Source organism: Syngnathus typhle, linkage group LG7, assembly GCF_033458585.1.
Source record: "Syngnathus typhle isolate RoL2023-S1 ecotype Sweden linkage group LG7, RoL_Styp_1.0, whole genome shotgun sequence".
NCBI classification, from domain to species: domain Eukaryota; kingdom Metazoa; phylum Chordata; class Actinopteri; order Syngnathiformes; family Syngnathidae; genus Syngnathus; species Syngnathus typhle.
In genome coordinates this window covers 10,550,202-10,569,743 of record NC_083744.1, presented here as the reverse complement: position 1 = coordinate 10,569,743, position 19,542 = coordinate 10,550,202, and the positions used below count along the sequence as shown (strand labels likewise).

Below are 19,542 nucleotides of genomic sequence, written 5' to 3'. Positions count from 1 at the left end.
GGCTTAATAAGTGAACATCAACCTCGTGGCATTTTTCTGGCTGTGGGCCCAGAAGCAGTGGGGACTGAGCTGGTTAGTCATGACGATCAAAGGTTCTGCTCTCTGGCGCTCACTTGGTTTGACTCATACCAGTTACAGCTCAAAGCAGCAGAGCGAGAGTTATAACCATTTGGTGCGACTTACTGTTTACTATCCCAGAACCTTTCAGATCTTACTGGTTCTGACAAAGCTGTCTAACACCTAACTGTGCGGACTCTTAAACCTTCTGAGTACAACTTCCTCTTGCCAAAGTCAGTCGCCATCTCCAAGTAGTCTCTTTCTTCTCATACTATTCTGGTCTGTGCTTCTGTTTCTTAAACTCTTTCTGACCCCGCCATAATCCGGTTTCCCGTGGCCTTGACGAAACTCCCGATTCCATAAAGTTTTCATTCCTTGCACTACCTTCACACGCACAGACAAACACGGCCAATGCACATGAGCGCTGCGTTTTGATTTGGAGATTATTTTTCTATTTGAAGTCGATTTAGTGTTTTCCATTAGTTCTTCTGTAACAACTCTCACTTGATTCAAAACTGTCAATCACTTTCTCAAGCTACTGTATACGCAATCTCATTACCTTGTATTATCATCTCAGAGACACACACGACAGCTTTTGTACTTTCAAGGTTACGCCTAAAGTTAGAGTGGCACCCTTGTGGGTCTTTTTATCATTTATTTATCATAGCCTGGAGCACTGAGCAGTTGAATGAAAAATGCACAACCAAGCCAGGCTAATGGCAAGCAGGCAGGCAGGCAGCGAACGATTGGCCCATAAAAGACACCTGCTTCTTCTAGATGGTGATGCACTAAACAAGTCAGCCTCCAGGTGTTAGCAGCAAGCCAAGCCACAAAGGATGTCATAAAATGAATCAACCTGGCTGTTGGCATTTCTTGACCCCACACCCCCACCAGCCATCCACACAACCTATTTCGATGTGATTTTTCCTCCTATTCATTTTTAGAGATGCTTATTGCACTTGGTCGCCTGTGTCCGATCATTTTGCACGATTGAACAATTTTAAATGACTGTGGTTTACCATTGAGAACTGCTGAGAACTCTGTTCTCTGGCGCGATAACATTTCTTCAGATGTGGGCATCGTCTCTGAGTTTCCATCAGAATTTTACTGATGTGACCTGGAAATTATGTTCTCAATGCCGATTGACCCTCATCAAAGACAGACAGACTTGGCGGGCGAACGATCCTCACCTCTGCAATTCTTATTGTATAATTAGTGGTGGCAAACTCAAGCTGACGCACTCACTGAAATGATTCAGTTCACTTGATTCAACCAAATCACCTTGAGTCTACTACTTTTCCGGGGTGATAGTGAACTTGAATATTATTACCAAAAGCGACCCACAGGACTCATAAGACTATCTATGGCTAAATTTGGAATATTTAGCCTGGGTGATCCAGGAACCAACCAACTCAATGTGGAATGGAGTACTATCTGTCAGTACGTTCTCTGAGTGGGTGATGTAACTTTGATGTTCATAAAATATGTATTTGATGCATTCATTTTTTTATAGCGTCATTCTGTTTTACTCGTGCACTTTTACTTGTCTTTTCAATTAATCTCATCGCGTGTCTGTTCTAGTCGTTTTTTCTCAAACTCTTTGTGACGAAATTGAGAGCATTTACTATAATTTAACTTCCAATCCGCACATCTTTTTGTCCTGATGCATTAAGATAGTAATTGTTGATGATTCAAGCATCTCTCACTCAAATTGTTTTTGGCTCGAGCCTCTGAAATCCCAAATCAATGTCAGTTCTTTACTTGTGTGACACACGGGCAAACCCACACACAATGCACAGTTTTCCCGTCCCTCTAATTCAATTGGTGATGTCTTTCTGCTTTCATCAGTTTTGACAGCCACTGTAGATGTTGATTGCTAATCTGGGGTTACGTGCGTATTTGCATTCTAAGTGGAAAGCATTTCTTTTGTGTGCTCAGCTCAGCATATTTCGAGCTAAAGTCAACATTTTATTAGATGGGCTGAGACAAACTTTTGCATTTTGCCATATTTCCCATGACCCATTTGTCAAATATGATTGTTAGCTCAATGGTAGGGTGTTAACTACAAATGTTCAACCAGAGTCCTTTCGATTGTGACCTCAAATGTAATTTGAGGTATGAGGAACCTCTGACCAAATGTCAGTATTTGATGGATGGGAAGTAAGACTGCACTGTCTCCTTCCTGTGTCATGAATGTAAAGAGTCTCGCTCCAGGGAGTGAAACTTCCATTTCCAGGCCTCTTGGGGCCTTGGCATTTCACAGTTAGCCCATGCAGTACAGTCTGATGTGACAACGACGTGACACCTTGAAGCTCTCATGACTTGCATTACTGCTACCCCTGCCTCATTTTATCCTCTCATTATATAAAGCAAAGAACTTTAATTGCAATTGAGGGGAAAATAAGAACACTGTCATTTTAACAATTAGGACATAAAAGAAAAATATCAGACCAGCAGACTACCCTTCTAGAAAGTTTAACACGTCAGTTTTGCATTTATCTTAACATTAGCTAGATTCACGCCTCGATCTGATTCTTTTGCCCGATTTGTAACTAATTCGATTGTAACCATCTGGGTCGCTTTCCTACGTGGTCCTGGATCGGATACGTATCGGATTTCTTACAATGAAACTGCCGGCTGAACGGTCGGGTTGCAAATATTCGACCTTCGATGTCATCATGCGCTCCGAGCAGGCGGGTGAGGAGGGCTTGGGAGGGGGATTGGCTGTTTGATTGATCGTGAATCTGCATATTTGCTTTGACTTTTATATATTACTTTCATTTAAACCCACTTAAAACATGAAGAAGCATAAAATGGACAGTTGTCCTGATAGTAGAAGTTCCATCATGTAGAAGTTAGTTCCATAATGTCAGTAGAAGTTCAAGTAATGTTGACACTTCATTGTTACAGCTGTAGGTGTTGTATTCATTACGGGCAATAATGACAGCGTCATCATCTTTTCAAAAAGCCTCGCTTCATTTTTGTGCAGTACTCAGAATTTTTTTTTCTTATCTGTGTTGCCCATTATTTTGTGTTGTATTTTTTTGGGCATCTTATCTGCTTCTTTATTATCTTTCTTCGCATCCACCTTCTTGGCCTCTGGCTTTCTCATACAATTCTCCTTCCTAACTGCTTTGCGTGTTGTTTTCGCCACACCCACCCGCACAAGTTCTCTTTCCAACCTCTGAGACAAACAGTACAGCCTTATACTTCTCACGTCATCTCAGGCTCAATTTCAAGCTCCTTCTCAATGCCAGCTCTCACCAAGGGGCCAAGTCATGCTTATTTGTTCCATGTTGCGAGTTATACATGGGTACAGTCTTTTTTCCAGCATCGACATGCCATTTTTAGGGTGCGTATTATGCATGGGGGCGTATTATACATGGAAAATTACGGTATACGTTTAATGTCATGTTTTATCATACTCAAGGGAACAATATGTTCTTGCCACAGAATGTAAAGCTTTACTTTTGGTGAAAAAGAATATTTGTGAAAAGAGCTTTTGGGGCGGCTGGCGGTCCCCCTTGCCGAACCGCAGTTTTGGCACCACCATCCCAGAAGGCCGACCCCTGCAGCCGGCTTGCTGTCTCCGCCTCTCAACAACAACACAGAAGCGACCTCAGCCTGCCAGCCTCTACCCCGAACCCCCGTCCACGTTCAGCCCCCGATCGCACGCCATTACTTCAAGTCAACGCGAACATGTCCACGAAATGCCCAAAATGTTCTCTTTAACTCGGACGGCGGTGAAGTAGTTCCACTTCTCAAGTCTGACAGGCAGGAGTTAGCGTCGCCGGGGAAGTTTTTCCACCCCGGTTTTTGCTCAAAAAGATCAGCTCTGAGGGGAGAGGAGCACGCGTATGATGTGGATCTGGTACATTCTACTCGGCTCCAGGACAGTTGGTAAGTTTTTGACATCTAAAACGTAAACAAATGGTGTGAGATGCGTGGGGAGGGGAGGGGTGGGGTGCGAAGAGGAGGGAGCGACGTGGTGGTGTAGTATCTCGCCAGCCACAAGCTGCAGAACTTTTTTATTCCCATCGAGAATCAGAATGCGCGTTAGCGAATTGTTGAATATGAGTTTGTCGGTCCTTCAGTATGCATGACGAGTGACAAGCGTGTTGCTAAAACCACACTCCACGCTTTCCATCCTTGTGTGCAATTTCATGTAATCCTACGAGGCAGCTCGCTGAGGGGCGAAGCCAGTAACAAACGGTTCCCCGGGCGGGCCATGGCAGCCGGGCCCCTTGCAGCCTTTTGCACAGCTCATGTAGGAAGCTTCACCACAATTCATAACGGGACCATTGGCGCTCGACTGTATTTGGGGACTTCCTCCAATGGCAAAAGTCGTCCCTATGTTGCAGAACAGAGTTAAGGGTAAACGGAGGACCAATTTAACTGTTTTTGTACATAAATATATAGATACCGTTTTTTTCCGTGTATAGTGCGCCCCCATGTATAATACGCACCCTAAAAATGGCATGCTGATGCTGGAAAAAAGCCTGTACCCATGTATAATACGCACCCAATTTTTATGAAATTTCTTTTATGATTTTTTTTTCTTTTTAATTTTTTTTAAGTCCCAATGATCGTCACACACGCAGGGAGGCAATGGGTCCCATTTTGATAGTCTTTGGTATGGTCTTAACTAGGCTGGATGTAATTTCTTTTGTTGGCGTTGATTTCTCCGACTGCCCATAAACGCACCACCGCGCTCCGTGCGCGCATGGGAAAGAGGCGTGCGGACGTGAAAAAGGCGGCTCTGTATGGGAGAGACGTTGAAGACGAACAAAAACACCCTTGGAAACCAAAACTTGGTGATTTCAAGTTTCATTTCGAGGGACATTTGTCACGTCTCGTCCCCAGTTTTGCTATGTGTCTAGGTTGCCATAGTTTCTGTTCGCGTCACCCCTCTCTTCCTGTGTCACCTCAATCGATGTAACGTGTTTTGTATTTAAGTCCTGTCTGCCCCTCGCTCACCGTCGGATCATTGCATGTGTTACTGTCATGATGTTTGTTTGCTTTCTGTTCCTGTCTTTGGTAATGTCACCCTGTCTTTTTGTTCCACGACTTTGTCGGTCAGTCCTGTTGTTGGTTTTGTTTTCTAAAAAAAAAAAAAAAAAAAAAATTGTACCCATGTATAATGCGCACCCCAGATTTTAGGACAATAAATTCGTTAAATTTTGCGCACTATACACGGAAAAAAACGGTATTTACTAAAGTATTTTAGGTACTTGGTGCAACAAAAGTGCTTACTGAGAAGGAAGAAAATGTATCCAATAGCTACACTACATTCGCTGCAGTCTGCAGTAAATTGGGCTTGCATTTCTGTATGTCCAATCTGTCATTTGATTTGGCAGATGACATCTGATATCTGTTCGATTTTAATCCACATTTGTCCAGAATCCAATCTGAGAATATCCAATAGCACAATTTTTTCCCCTTTATGGTGGCCATGATGCATATTCAGATTGTGCCTCTCGAGAGCAAAACATTGGAATTGTGTCATTTGAGCCATGCAGTGTAAATCCAACCATAGTGACGACATCCCCTTTGTGCTATAAATGTTACTATTGTCTTTTACAAAGTCCAACATTCACTGATGCTGGCCCAACCAAGCCACCAGTACAAATGTCATCAATAAAAATAATAAATATTAAAGTCAACACGGGCTTGCATTTTTAATTGTGCCATTTTGAGATTTCATCACCACCTACTAATAATCATTAATCATTATTATTAATATTGTTATAGCTGTGGCTGTTGTGAAAAACTGGTAAATAAAGTTGTATTGAGTTGACGCTTCCCTGAATTTTTTGGCGTGCTGTCAGTTTAAATTACTTTATATTGTATGCAAGTCTTCTACAAGTCTGATTAAAGTAGTTATGCAGACCTAATTTGATTTTGCGATCGTTGAGAGTTGCACAGCTCCAAACATCCATGAAATCAATGTGTTTCTATTTAATAATTGTAAAAATATTTTACATAGTACATTATAATCAATTCTTAACAATTAGTACTGTGACGTACCACTCACCTTGCTTCCTTGTGCTACTGTAAATATCTGCAGTGAAATAATTTTTATTTAAAAATACATTTGGCCTGTTCTGCTGTTTTGCTCACTTTTGAAGGAGATCAGATGAGACAAGCTGAATTGTCTGACAAAATACCAATTTGGTTTGTGGTTTGTTGATTTATTATCTGCAAGATACAAATTAGGGTCTGGGCACAAAGGACTTGTATTCTCTTCACTAACTTGATATTTCCGTCAAGACAGTTTGCGAGCCATTGTGAGACCCCCCACCCCTCGACACACACGATCACTCAATTCTCTGTAACATCAGAAACCCTTTGCATGGGACTGAGATGAGCAAAAGATTGGACCTCCATACGGTGTAGTGCGGAGGACTTCACCAGATCCTTCATTCCTGATGCTTTGTTAATGATCACGATTGGTCATGATTTGTGTGTGTATGTGTATTAACTTGGGCGTTTACTGTATTTTTTGTTGTCTACTAGTATGTCTCTCAGCCCGCCATTCCACATTCATTGAATTTGGTAAACTCTTATTTCACGTACGGTTTGAGTGTCTGACAGTGGATGCATCGCCCCAATATCAGTCTAAAATAAACTGTCTGCAGCTTAAGTGCCTTCCATGGCATTTGTGATACAGCAACAAAATAGCAAATGACTGCTGCTGATAGGGACAGCAGGCTGTCCAGCTGTCACTCCGCCTGGGCAGAAAAAACAACACCGGGAGAGGACAAATACAGTGTCCTTCTTCTCTCTTTGAGTGCATGTTTAATGAAGATAAAGGGCAGAAACCAAAGCATTTAAGCTGAGCAAACTGGAGCTAATGTGCTGTAGTAAGAATAAAAGCAGCTCCACCTCATTAACACCAATGTCACAGCATTTTTCTAGACTCTACTAGTCTTTACAAAGTTAAAAAGATGGTTTGGCCTTTTTTGTGCTAATGCACTGAAAATGAGCATGAGCTGCTTGCTTTAGGAGTTGGTGCATTTGCACAGGTACTGTAGCATGTATGTATGTATCTTAGCAGAAGCATATTTTTTTAAATAAAAATAGGTTATCCGTCAGATGCGATTTATCAAACAAACAAAAGTCTATTTTATCTTTTCTGTTTTATCTTTCCATATTTGCTTCTGTTTTTAACTGCTCAAAGCATGCATTCATCGTCTTACTTATCTTGAGTTTTTGTGGCTTCATAGAAGAAATGTCTACACTTCAGTTTAACGTCCAGATAAAATGTTTGTAGTGGACAAGAATATAGCTGCAAATAGGATGTAAGTGAGATTTGCCAATGATGTAGGGAAATGATGGAGGGACTATAGTTGGCCTCAGTAGGGTATGGTTACAACATGAACATTTCATCGAGAAAACACAAACCTTGTGTGCAGGTTTGGTCATCAACTTTTCTGGATGTATGAATGGGGGAATATAAGGAGGAACACCAGTGTTGATAAAAGCAGTAAAGTATAGAAAGTCCACTCCATTTCCCGTGTAGCATTCCTACGCTGTAGAATACATAAAAGACTGACATACTGACCATCACAAAAAATCTGCAAAACAGTGAGGCTGCAATAGGTGAACCGCAATTCCGGCAAACCCTTGCGATATGAATCATTTCGAATATGTTATGATACAAAAAACCGTACTTTGATACTATACCCACACAAAGTTACCTTGATACCGATCTTGAAACGGTATCTCGACAAAGGCTTTATAACCTCTATGCTGTTTTGGACACAAAATTTGCCCAGTTGGACGTTAAGAATTCACTTAGGTCAGCAAGGGGCTTTACCCGATTGGAGGTGTTCCCAACTCAAGCCACGGTAGTTTTACACCAAGCCTTACAGACAGGTTTGCCATGTCGGTTGCTAAGTCATGGGTCTTGGCAAGAATGCTGCATATGACATTTCGCTCGTCACGCTCTTCAACAAGGAGCAGATGGGCGACAGCGAGCGCTTCTCTGATTGAAGGCATCTTCCTTTCTAGTAAGAAGCGTGCCAGGAACTCAAAGGCGTTTCCCACATGTCAGTAGACAGGCCGCTATGTGCGTATGTATATTTGCTTTTAAGACAGAATTGGCCAGCTGTCTTTTTTCTTTTTAAATACCGTTTCAAAAAAATAAATGGTATAAAGTCGGTTTTGATGCCGAAATATCACGGTACTATACTGGTACCGGTATACCTTGCAAAACTAGTGATGTATAAAATGAAGTCCAGGGATAATGGTGAACTCACCCACAAGTTTTTCCTGCCTTTATACCCATGACAGCAACAGCTTCATCATTAGTTTCTGATGTCATAGCTTTGTTGGGACATGGTGGCCATCTACCAACCATTTAGAATGCATTCCATCGAGACCATTCCTAGTAGCCTGACATATGTTTATTACAAAAAAAAAAAAAAACATATTTGAACATTCAGTGTCATGTTTTTCTGAGCCCACTGCAAACATTTCACATTATGACATTGGTTAAAAGCGGACCAAATTACATCTTATGTGTGACTGCAAGCCTTTTGGGGACGTCCATTGGCAGATTCTTTGGAATGCAGACAGCAGCAGCTTCAAATTCCTGATTGCTTACGAATGCATAAGTAGCTTTTTGACAGCTGCTCTCTAATACAATGTATCTGCTTCACTGAAGTGTCGCTTAATTTAGTATGACTTAATGCTTTCGGCGTCACACAATCTATGAACAAATTATTTTGAAATACTCAATTTCCCCCGAAGATCAATAAAGTATCAATCTCCTTAAATTATTTCTCTAAAATAAAATTCACATTAGAAACCGCTGAAACTTGTTTGTCCATATTATTGATTTAAATGGACAGGAGAAAAAAAACGTGCAAAGATTTCCCCAAATAAACAGAGTTTTTTTTAAACTTCAGCATAGAGTACTGTAGTAGCTTGACATAACTAAATATATAACCAGGACTTTATTCAAGAAAAAAAAATACCCACACAAAACACTGTCTAATGTATTGTCATAATTACACATTTCATTGTTATTCTAACTCTGCTTAATCATAATGCACAATGATATTGTCTTGGTGGGCTGTATTTAGTATTCATGACGAATTGGTTGCTAAACATATTTTGATATTTAAATGCACTCATAGTCTAGCAGAAAACCTTTCAGTAAATATCTAAAGTTTCCATACATTTGTAAATTTGCAATCAGCATGTTATCTGCAGAGCCTGTGATTGGGTCAAAATCAGTCAAGCAATTACACATCATATTTCACCGTGATGGGGTTCTCATCCATACCGTGTCCGCTTTGGGTCAGGAGCTCATCTGCCCGGAAGGAACAGCATAGCAACTGATTACGACGGCTTATGATAGATTCTTCCTTGACTGACCTCTGCAGCCAGTCAGATATTCTTCACTGCGCCTGCTCACACTCAAACATTATATCAAACACATGTATTAAAATGGGAAATACTAGACATGCGCAAGTCGAACAGTTTTCATAATTATGCATATTTAAAACTTGAGTTTGGAATCTACCTTGAAGGTAGACCTTCACACAGGGTCAAACGCAGATGGTATGCTTTGCCTGTGCATATGAAAATACACGGTGCATTGCGCAACAATGCAGTGTCATTACCTCTCATTTTTTGCATTTTTTTAAAAATAGTGGTGCTCAAGACTTCAAACAAAATGGTCACATATTGCTGGCATCCAGCTGAATCCTTGTATGTATCTCCAAAGTCATCACATTTCAGGAAACGGCAAAAAGGGCAGGTTTGTTCAACCATTACATTATTTATAATGTGCTTTTGTGACGGCTTTTGTCGTCACAAAACGTTTTCCAAAAACATAAAATAACACTACAATAAATCGGATCCTAATAAGTATTTTTTTATTTTGACTTATACACAAGTATATAATTGAATATACGTATATGATTGAATTGCAATAGCAACACCAATATTATCAAAGTAGTGCTGCTGTTAGATACAGCATTTTTGAAAGTAAACACACGTAAACACATCCATACTTGCTTGTTTTTATTTTAAAATATTTTTTGTTAAATTCGTTCATTCATTCATTCATCATCAGAACAGTTTATTATCAAGGTTTATGCTGGAGCCTATCCCAGTAGACTTTCCACAGTAGGCGTGAAATATTCTTTTAAAATTATATTTAAAAAGAAAACCGGTTTTGCTCGGCACTTCTTGTTGCCGACAAATTTATTTACAACCAGACTCATTGGCAGTCTTTACTTCATATAAAACTGCAGGATATGAGTTGCTCCAGATGACTAATCAGCATGCATGGTCAGGTTTTCTGGCGCGGTGCTGAACAAAAATATTGAAATAAGGGTTAAGATTTGAACCTCAAAACACTTAAACATAACAAGGGAACCACCCCTGGAAAACATGCTACATGACGTCAATAGACACATAAACAGGAATCGAGTTTTTGTGTATACCTGCTCTTTGGACTTTGTTTTCAAACAAAGAATTACGTGCCAAGAAAAACACTGTCAACAGTTTTCATTTTGCAAAGACAAATTAACTTTAACCTCATGTCTCAGCCAGAGACTCTCATAGGATTCAGGTAGACATATAATTTTCTGTGACCCCGTAGCTCTAACTGTCATTACCAAAAGAATAAATTTACCACCTATGACAATCATGACATTTCCCAGCCTATTAATGTCTTTGCTTGTCACGTCGGTTCTGTGTCTGAGATGGCCTTTTACAGACGGCACGTGGATTTTAATCTTTGGGCAATGACCTTTAGTTACATCATCTCTCAGAGAACTCTGTTTAAACACTGTCTAGTGGTAGTTGCCTTTTAAACCAGGCTCTTCATTTAGTTACTTTAGTACTGACAATTGAATGCCTGACTGAATTATGAATAAAATAAAAACTCTGGTCAAATCCTTTTTTTGCTGAATTCTTCTCTCTCTTAGTTGATTCTTCTTTTTCCATTGCTTGCTTGCTTAGTAGATGTAGTTATTATCTTGAGATTTCGAACATCTGTAGTGAGTCTGTGGCCTGGCAATGCAATTGGGAGTCAATTGATTGCTAGTTTGCAGCCCAGAAGACAGACAAAGGCGGCTTATTTCGTTTTCTTCAATGCATCGCTTTTTGTGCCAAAGATTATTCCTCTTTTTCCTTTTTAACAAATATTCATCTTATAATTCATTCTGGACTTAAAATGCTCAAAAGAAATAAATGGGGACTTTAATTCTGTCCAAATCGTTTCACATCTCAATAAATTAGCAGATTTTTGATTATGCAGCATAGTTGGATGAGAACAAAATAATGTAATGATAAGAATGAATGATTACATTTTCTACCCAGTAAGGAATGGATTCATAATCAAAGGGGAATAAATAGATCGCCGTGTGATTTAACAGGGTGAGCTAGCCTTTATTCATTTTCAACAGTGCTTACTTATCCTGTCGCAGGATCCTGGAGCCTACTCCACCTGTCTTCGGGTGAAAGTTGGGCTACTCCCTGAACTTGTTGCCAGTCAGACACATAGAGACAAACAACCATTTACAATCACCGAGCGGTGACTGAACTCACACAAGTCAGGTGAGTGTACTGGTACACCATCAATGACTTGCTGATCTAATGTATATGAAGCCCAGTCGTGCGTATGCCTCCATGTTCTTCTATGCACTGCCTACATTGGTTTGGCATGACAGATGGTCTCCTGAGACAAGTTCAAGGGATCAGTCAGCTCCTGGACCGTCTGTGGTGCAACATGGTGACAGTGAATACAATGATGGAAGTTATCCCAGAGGTGCTATATTAGATTCCAGTTTCATCAAAAGCCTTCATTATCCCGGAGATGCTGACACACACTTGTCACATGAGGCATTGTCTTGAACCAGAACCAACTCACTGCACCCGCAGATGTGTTGCAATTGATTTGTGATGAATGAGTTCTAAAAATGTCCGTTCATATGATTCTTCAGAAAATACCTGTTGTTTAATATGTAGCTGCCGCTCCCCTGCGCAGGGGTGCTAATGGGTCTGGGAGTCGCTTTGGATTCACCCACTGGGTCTGAGGATCCTAATAGCAGTTGATATACAGTAGTTCTGGCTAGCAATTGGAAGTTTGGCCCTCATGTAACCATCACAGACCTACTGCAAAATAGCTAACATAGCATGTTGCAGTGAAAAAAACATTCTCAACAGCACTCTAGATTCTCTCATTTTCCATATGTTTGTTGGGAAACTGCTCTCATCTTTCTAGAGAGAGATAAACCTTCATAGGCACAGAGCATACGGTTGTTCCAATTAGTAAGAGCTTCACCACTCGGATGAGAAGTAGAGATGTAGTGTGTGCAATATCCAAGGAATCGGCTAGAAAGGACAGAGGGAAAATGTGTGCCCCCACCAATTACAAACCCATTTATAAAGTCTAAAAGGGGATGTTTTTCAAATTGCCTTTTCTTTCCATCCCTTGCCCGTGTCATTAGCACAATGGGTGAGACTGATTCGCATTGTTATTGCTTTGAACCGGGCTGGTGATTTCTTTATCTTTGTTATTGACCTGGAGTTTCATGATTATACTATTTTCTGTTGCCGCTGTCCTGTGTCAGTGAGATTGTAGCCCAAATACGTAACTGAGAAATCATAACATTTCAGGGAAGATGCATGTTTTTGGATTGTCGACATTGCTTGCTCGCTAACTGCACATTGTAGTGGTGGACATTGGCAAAGTTATTATCAATTTTTATGTTTTATTTTTTTTTACTTCACTTAAACCCAACAAAATATCACCACTTGGACTACTACACTGAACATGCAAACCCCCACCCTGTAGGATATAATCATGATCATGGGCATATAATGTTCTTGTCGCCTTGGTAATAAACAAGCCGCAAATTTGCCAGTAGTCATAATTAACAGAGCCCTTGCTCTCCGCAGGGCCAATGTTATGTTTGTAAGGTACATTAACTATTAATGAATCACACTGATTTGCGGAACGTTAATTTTACCTTGTTTGGGGAACTCCGTAACACACTGGGTGTCTTTGGTAGAGCGTAAGGCCCATGTTACAATAATTAAACGCCACAATACTCATCTTGTTTTTAATATGAAATCTTCCCACACTTTTCCCGCACAGTTAACCGAATAGCTTCACTTCAACCTTCGACTTTATGTCTTGTTTTAGTAGTGATGTAATTACGTTGTGCTCACTCATACATCTGCTTTTCAATGTGTGTATATGAGCCTCCAAATGTAAAATTTGGCTCACGAATTACAATGTCAACCCATTTATTTCAATGCCTGAGTATTTAAATCATTATCGCGCAGTTCCCCCCTCATTTTACCAACATTCAAGTTCATAAATCCTAAAATTATCAATAACTAACTTTTACAAAAGTAAGATTCTTTCCATTCGTCTTTTGCTGCACCTTTTTTTGCTCAACCCAAACACTGCCAAATGAACTCCGTGGCAATTCTGGGCATTGGGCAACAACAAAAACAACAACAAAAAGCTATAGAAAAAGCTAAACATGGGAATGGGGAACCCCGTTTCTGTTTGAGGCGGTGTAATTGCAGGGAAAGCGTATAACCTTTACTGTCTGCTTGCATGCACGGCTTCCTCTTTCTAAAACTGTCCCTCATTAAGGCCAGATTTTATCTTTTGCTTTGTGAATTTTTTTTGTCTATGTGTCTCTGTAGGGTGTCTCTAATTGGTGAAGGTGAACGTTACCTTTGTGCTTACTTTACTGCAGGCATCAGAGAGCTTAAAGAATCAAATGGAGAAACTTGATTCATTCATGCACGCACAAATGCTCATGCACACACACGCACACACACACACACACACACACTCGGTGAGACAGTGTATTCTGTATCTTGTTAAGGCTTGGTATTGTTATCCAGCGCTTGGAAGCAAACATCCTGTTTTTAGGCCTTTGCTCTCAATCTATAACAAATAATTATACTTGTCACGGATCGAGACATGACAATACTGAAATGTTTTCACTAACTTCACTTACCAAGTTTCTTTTTCCTCCCAAATATGTGAAAAGTCCATCAAACCGGGTTGAGAGATAGTACAGTAAATTCCCAACTCATTAAATTTATATTCCAGATCCAGGCAGAGAAAAAGAGTAACAGATGAAATTGTTTTTTTTAAACATAACTTCCTTCAGCAGACAGGACTGAATGACAGTATGTCCTCCATTTGTATCATGATTTGTTTATTTAGATGTGTTTTATTTTCTGGGTGCTGAATTCACAAAGAATGATTTGAGACCACTGATAGCACCTCCCATTGTACTTCATTTGCACCCGCTGTTTGCTCGATCTTAATATCCTATTCACAAAGGATATTGCGCTAATGATATACCAGCGCAAATACGTCCACAAAGTTTGGCAGCAGAGTCCAGTTTGCCCCTGATTTTTCCCCTGGTTGTATTAAGCTACACATGGCAAAGTATAAACGCTGGATTTGCGCAAAGAACGCCAAGGCAGAGAATGACATTTAGAAAAAGAAAGACAATTTCAGAACGCTGGCTTGGGCTGCTAACCAAGGAGTTAAGAACGGATTAGATTAACAATCCTCACCAAAATTCACACTCACATCTCTGTTTTAATGCCCTCATAAATCCCCCAAAATATGAAAACGATCAATATTTAGGAGTTTATGGACAAGCATCTTCTTCATTAAGTGACATTAGGCTGTGGTAAACGCCACTGGAGATGAAGACTTTCTAATGTCCATTAAATCCAAACGATTTGTGCTATAATTCTGATATTTTCAAAGACGCACAGTCCCTCTATGATCAGAATGTGTTTTTATTTTTTATTCAAAACTCAACTGTTGACTAGATGTTTTCCCCCAAGTAACAAATGCAATGTTCTCTTCAAAAACTGTTGAAAAAAAAAACTTTAAATAGCAATACAATCACTTGTCAAGTATATGAATGACGACATCACTCCACATTTACGTCAAGACAGCGAATGCGCTGATCGGGCACATCCCGAGCTATTCCGATTAAACGTTTCACATAAGGTTTGTTCAAATTGGCAAGAGGATTATACCGCCCCTGTGATTCCAAATTACTTTTCACTTGGATTCTGCTTTTTTCATTTTGATTGAGCCATTATTATGCTGTAATTTCATTCTATTTCGTCATTTGGTCATCATCCGAATGAACCGCTTATCCTGACGAGGGTCACAGTTGTGCTGGAGCTTACCCCTTGCAGCCTTTAGGCGGTAGGCTGGTTATACCCAGAACCGCTCGCCAGTCAATCGCAGGGCACCCATAGACAAACAACTATTCACACTGACAATCACACCAGGGCCAATTAGGAGTTGTCAATCGGCCTATCATGCATGTTTTTGGAATGTGGATTAGGGTTAGGGTACCCAGCGGAAATCCACATAGGCACGGGGAGAACATGCAAAATCACAGGAAGGCTGGAGATGGAATAGAACCCTGTAGTTTTGGCATTTGGATTCATTCAAATCCTACAAGGCTTTATGTAAACCTGGCTATTATAAAGTGTCCAGGTCAAGGCTCACCCACTTGTTTATGGTTTATTTTCAGGTGATCTTGATGTAAGAAAAGGCTTACTCTTGCACATTTTTGCAATTAGAGTTAGTTATGCCAATAGGTCACTAATGGCGTCAAAACCCAAATCTCTTGGCAGCGGGCAGAGCTCCTGATTCATTTAAGTGCATTGAAGCTGGCCAGCCCCACACCCATTTTCAGCAGAGCAGCATAATACTATCCCCTGGTCAGTGCGACACTCATTATTACTTGCACCGTGGTGTCAGACCTCAGCTAAAAGGCCATGTTTCACATTTATGCCTATTAAGCACAGTAAAATGTTCCAGACAATGCCCCAGCGTATAAATATGTGCCTTGTTGTTTGCTAAAAATCACACTTTTTCACATAATAAATATTAATAACAGTATTTAGCCTTGATTATGGGGTTGCATATGACATAAATACAAATTAAATCCACCTTGCAGGTAATTTTATTTCTGAAATGGTTGTCAGTCTCAGTTTTCTTGTGTCTGCTCTTTTGTTTTCAGAGAGCCAGCTGCTTCCAGGGAATAACTTCACCACAGAGTGCAACATCCCTGGAAATTTCATGTGTGGAGATGGGAAGTGTGTCCCAGGAGGGTGGCAATGTGACGGATTGCCCGATTGCTTCGACAGGAGTGACGAGAGAGGCTGCCGTAAGACCACTTATACCACCTAATATACCAAATTTAGACCACAGAGTGGTGAATTAGTAAGAATAGATGGGAATACGGCTGAATATGAGTGAGCATCTCCTGGTAATCTGCCCAGGACATAGCTCATCTCTTGACTAAACTCTCCCGGGTAGGCTCCGGATCCCTCCAGCCCTGCACGTGCCGGCGGTATTGTGTACGGAACCCGCCACATGCTCCCACCGACTATAGCCTCCTAAAGCCCATTACATCGATGATGAAGAGTGACTTGTGATCAGGCTTACTAGCCTGAAAAAATGGAACGTATACGGATATATTGTTCTGCTTCACAAAGTTTTTTTTAAATCGAATTTATCAACTGACGTCAGAGTTTTAGCTCCCAGTATACTGTGGTGCGTGTTTTCAATGAGAAAGTCGTGACTGTCCCCTCGAAATTTGTTTTGCACAGCTCATTTAATTAGGATAAATTGAAATTAAATTACGAAAAAACTTGTTAGATATTGCACAGGATGCGGTTCAGAAGAAATGAATGTGAAACATGAAATCTCCGAAACAGAAAATATAGACGAGACATTACACTCACTACTCAGTTTGGATGAGGCTTGTCACTTTCTACCATTTTTCAAATTGATTGTTCTATTGATTACCCCTTCAATCCATTAATAAATCTATAGAAGAACCACATCAATAGTAATAATTCAACACTGTACACAAAAGTCTAGTGTGTCTCCATCCGTAAGGTTTCGCAACATCAAACCAATGTGCACTTTTTTTTATGTTTATACCACCAGATACAATGACACACAAACATCTTCTCATTCGTCCAATTTAAATCCATGGATAGATGTTTGTCAATTTAGTTTTATAGCTAAATGTGTGTATGCAGCTTTAGAAATAGAGGATCAATATAGATCAAATATTTTTCTGCTGCATAGCTTCTAAAGATTTTGGCCATGTAAATCGAAGGAAATTGGCCCATATGAATTCCATAACATTTTAAGTCATGTTAATGTCTAATTTACAGACTCTTCTAACAAAGGTTAAAAAAAAAATCCATGTTATGGCTAGAGAAAATAGATTCTGACAGAGGCGTAAGAAGTAAAGCTGACTGAGCCTACCGAGCCCCGAGCCAGGATTACGTACCCTCTTTGCCGTTGTCTGGGTAGAGCATAAACTGGCAAGAAAGGAGAAATGAAAAGCATAGGCAACCAGCGTCAAAGGATATGAGTCAAAATGTAAAGAGGGCATATCAAAAGAGACACAAAGGTCATTGATTGAGACTGACATAAAAAAAGAGTTGCGGTAACAATTTTGTTTAATGACACCACTTTTGCTAATCAATGTCATGGCTTTACCAGAGAGCAGCTGAAGTACTGTCCGTTCCTTTTTTTGTCATTTTGTGCGCCGTTGTGTTTGTGTATGCCACGTCCGGCCTTCATCATAAGTGGGAGGGACTGTCTTCCGATTGATCAATGCCCAAGAACGAATCAAAGGACGACATAGTAGGACATTTAGCGAGTAAGCTTGATTTACTTGTGTGCTGCAACAAATTTAGAATTTTTGAATCTAAATAAAATGGAGGCTTGCAGTGTATGTATGACACATGGACACATTTAAAAAAAATTCAAGACAGTGATATGTTTACAGTTGTTTAAACCTCGAGTCTGAAAGTAACCCTGACCTTCTTGCTAATACAGTGAGTCAGATACTTTATTGATTGATTTTCCACCTTTACTAGTGTTGAGCAAAGTCAGAGGGATCTTTGAAATCCTGTTTTGCTCAAACATTGTGCTCCTTTCCTTTGTGTTAGTCTCTTCAGTCCTTCTACAGCATGCCTCTCCCCCCGCTATCAATCATGCATCCCCACCACAAGCAAGCAAGCCGACATGCGCCAAACAAGGCATTGTTCTCTCAGAGGAGGTGATGCAAGAAAGACAAGAAGGGCATGGAGGTGCATATTGGGGAAGGGCAAAACACAAAGTACGCAAGTACGCTATTGCAGAGTCCACCTGACATGAATTCTGAAGTACATGCATGCACAGCAGAGCAGACAAATAATACTGTTCTATATTATGTCAGCTTGAGTGGCTCCCCTGGTTGGCCTAGATTTTAATCATTTATTGGTAACTGTGAAAAGGAACACTATGTAAAACATCTCTAAAAATGTTTAATTCTTTGTTCTTTTGATTTTCTTAACATAGAATAATCTATGTAATTGGAACTAGCTAGGCAAAATGTTGCTTAATTAGAACATCGATTTTGAAAGATGAGTGAACAGAATTGAATCATTCCTCTTTGAATTATATCAAAATGATTCATTCATTTGTCTGTAAAATATCAAGAAACTCTTTGCATCGTACCCTCTCGAACTGAGTGGTAGCATACCGAACTGAATCAAATAACCCACCAAATCAAATCATTACACTTTAAAATCCATTCCTCCTTGAATCGTATTGCACCCAATGAATTGATACATATCAAAACCTTTGTTGAATAAATGCACGCCCTGATGATTCTCTCGATGTGTCAACTCTGTAATTGATTGGTGATCTTCACAGGGTGTAAATCCAAATCTCAAAACCAAAATTTACTATGAGAGACTCCATAGAAATTGGTAACATGGATAAAGGTGTGTGTGCAAGCTCCACTATGAAACTGTCTCCTCCAGCTGTGCGTTCCACTGTAATCCTGTCACATACTGTGCTTGTGATAGTTTCACCTCAGGAATCAGCTTCACTTTGGCTTCTTTCACGTTCATTTGTACTGCACCAAACAACACTCTGAGTTGGGAAATTTCCCAACACACCTTGCTCTCGCACAGCAAACAGCTTCTTTCGAGCAAGTAAGAAGAACATTTGGCACAGAGCTTTATAGGTTCAAATGATGAGAGATGGTAGGAGAGAAGAAGATGATATAAAATTGCTGGCAGGCTCTGTAAGCATTTTACAGACGCCACCTTCACGGTTAACAAATGAATGGTAAAATTGTGTTTTTCCCATGTCTTCAACTGAAACTGCTTATTGCTTGTAACAATATTAGTCCTATCCGTAGCTCACAGTATGCACTCTCAAATGCATGTATGCGCTTAAGCGCCATCTCATTGCTGTCTCTTCCACCCACGATTTTCCTTTCATGAGTTTGCCCTTCATGCGACTTTTCTCTTAATTGGGAACACAAACATCGGGTCAGATAAATCTTGCCAGCAGCACAAGTGGTAATGAGGATGCAGATGAGACAGGAAGTGAATGAGGTATCTCGTAGAAGTCACAAGGGTGTTTACTAAGGAACC

The 19,542-nt window shown here is 40.2% G+C and overlaps 1 protein-coding gene across 2 annotated transcripts in view; it reads left to right on the top strand.

Moving 5' to 3' along the window:
* Nucleotides 1-3,630: 3,630 nt before the first annotated feature.
* The window catches only part of ldlrad3 (low density lipoprotein receptor class A domain containing 3), a 40,636-nt gene continuing 24,724 nt past the window's right edge, over nt 3,631-19,542 (top strand). Inside the window, exons 1-2 of one of the 2 annotated variants that reach the window (XM_061283772.1) lie at nt 3,631-3,957; nt 16,110-16,256. In XM_061283772.1, coding sequence (XP_061139756.1) covers nt 3,915-3,957; nt 16,110-16,256 — 190 coding nt within the window. In that variant the 5' untranslated portion in view covers nt 3,631-3,914. Of the gene's footprint in view, nt 3,958-16,109; nt 16,257-18,050; nt 18,234-19,542 lie in introns of those variants that run through there. The other variant, XM_061283773.1, reaches the window with a different exon arrangement.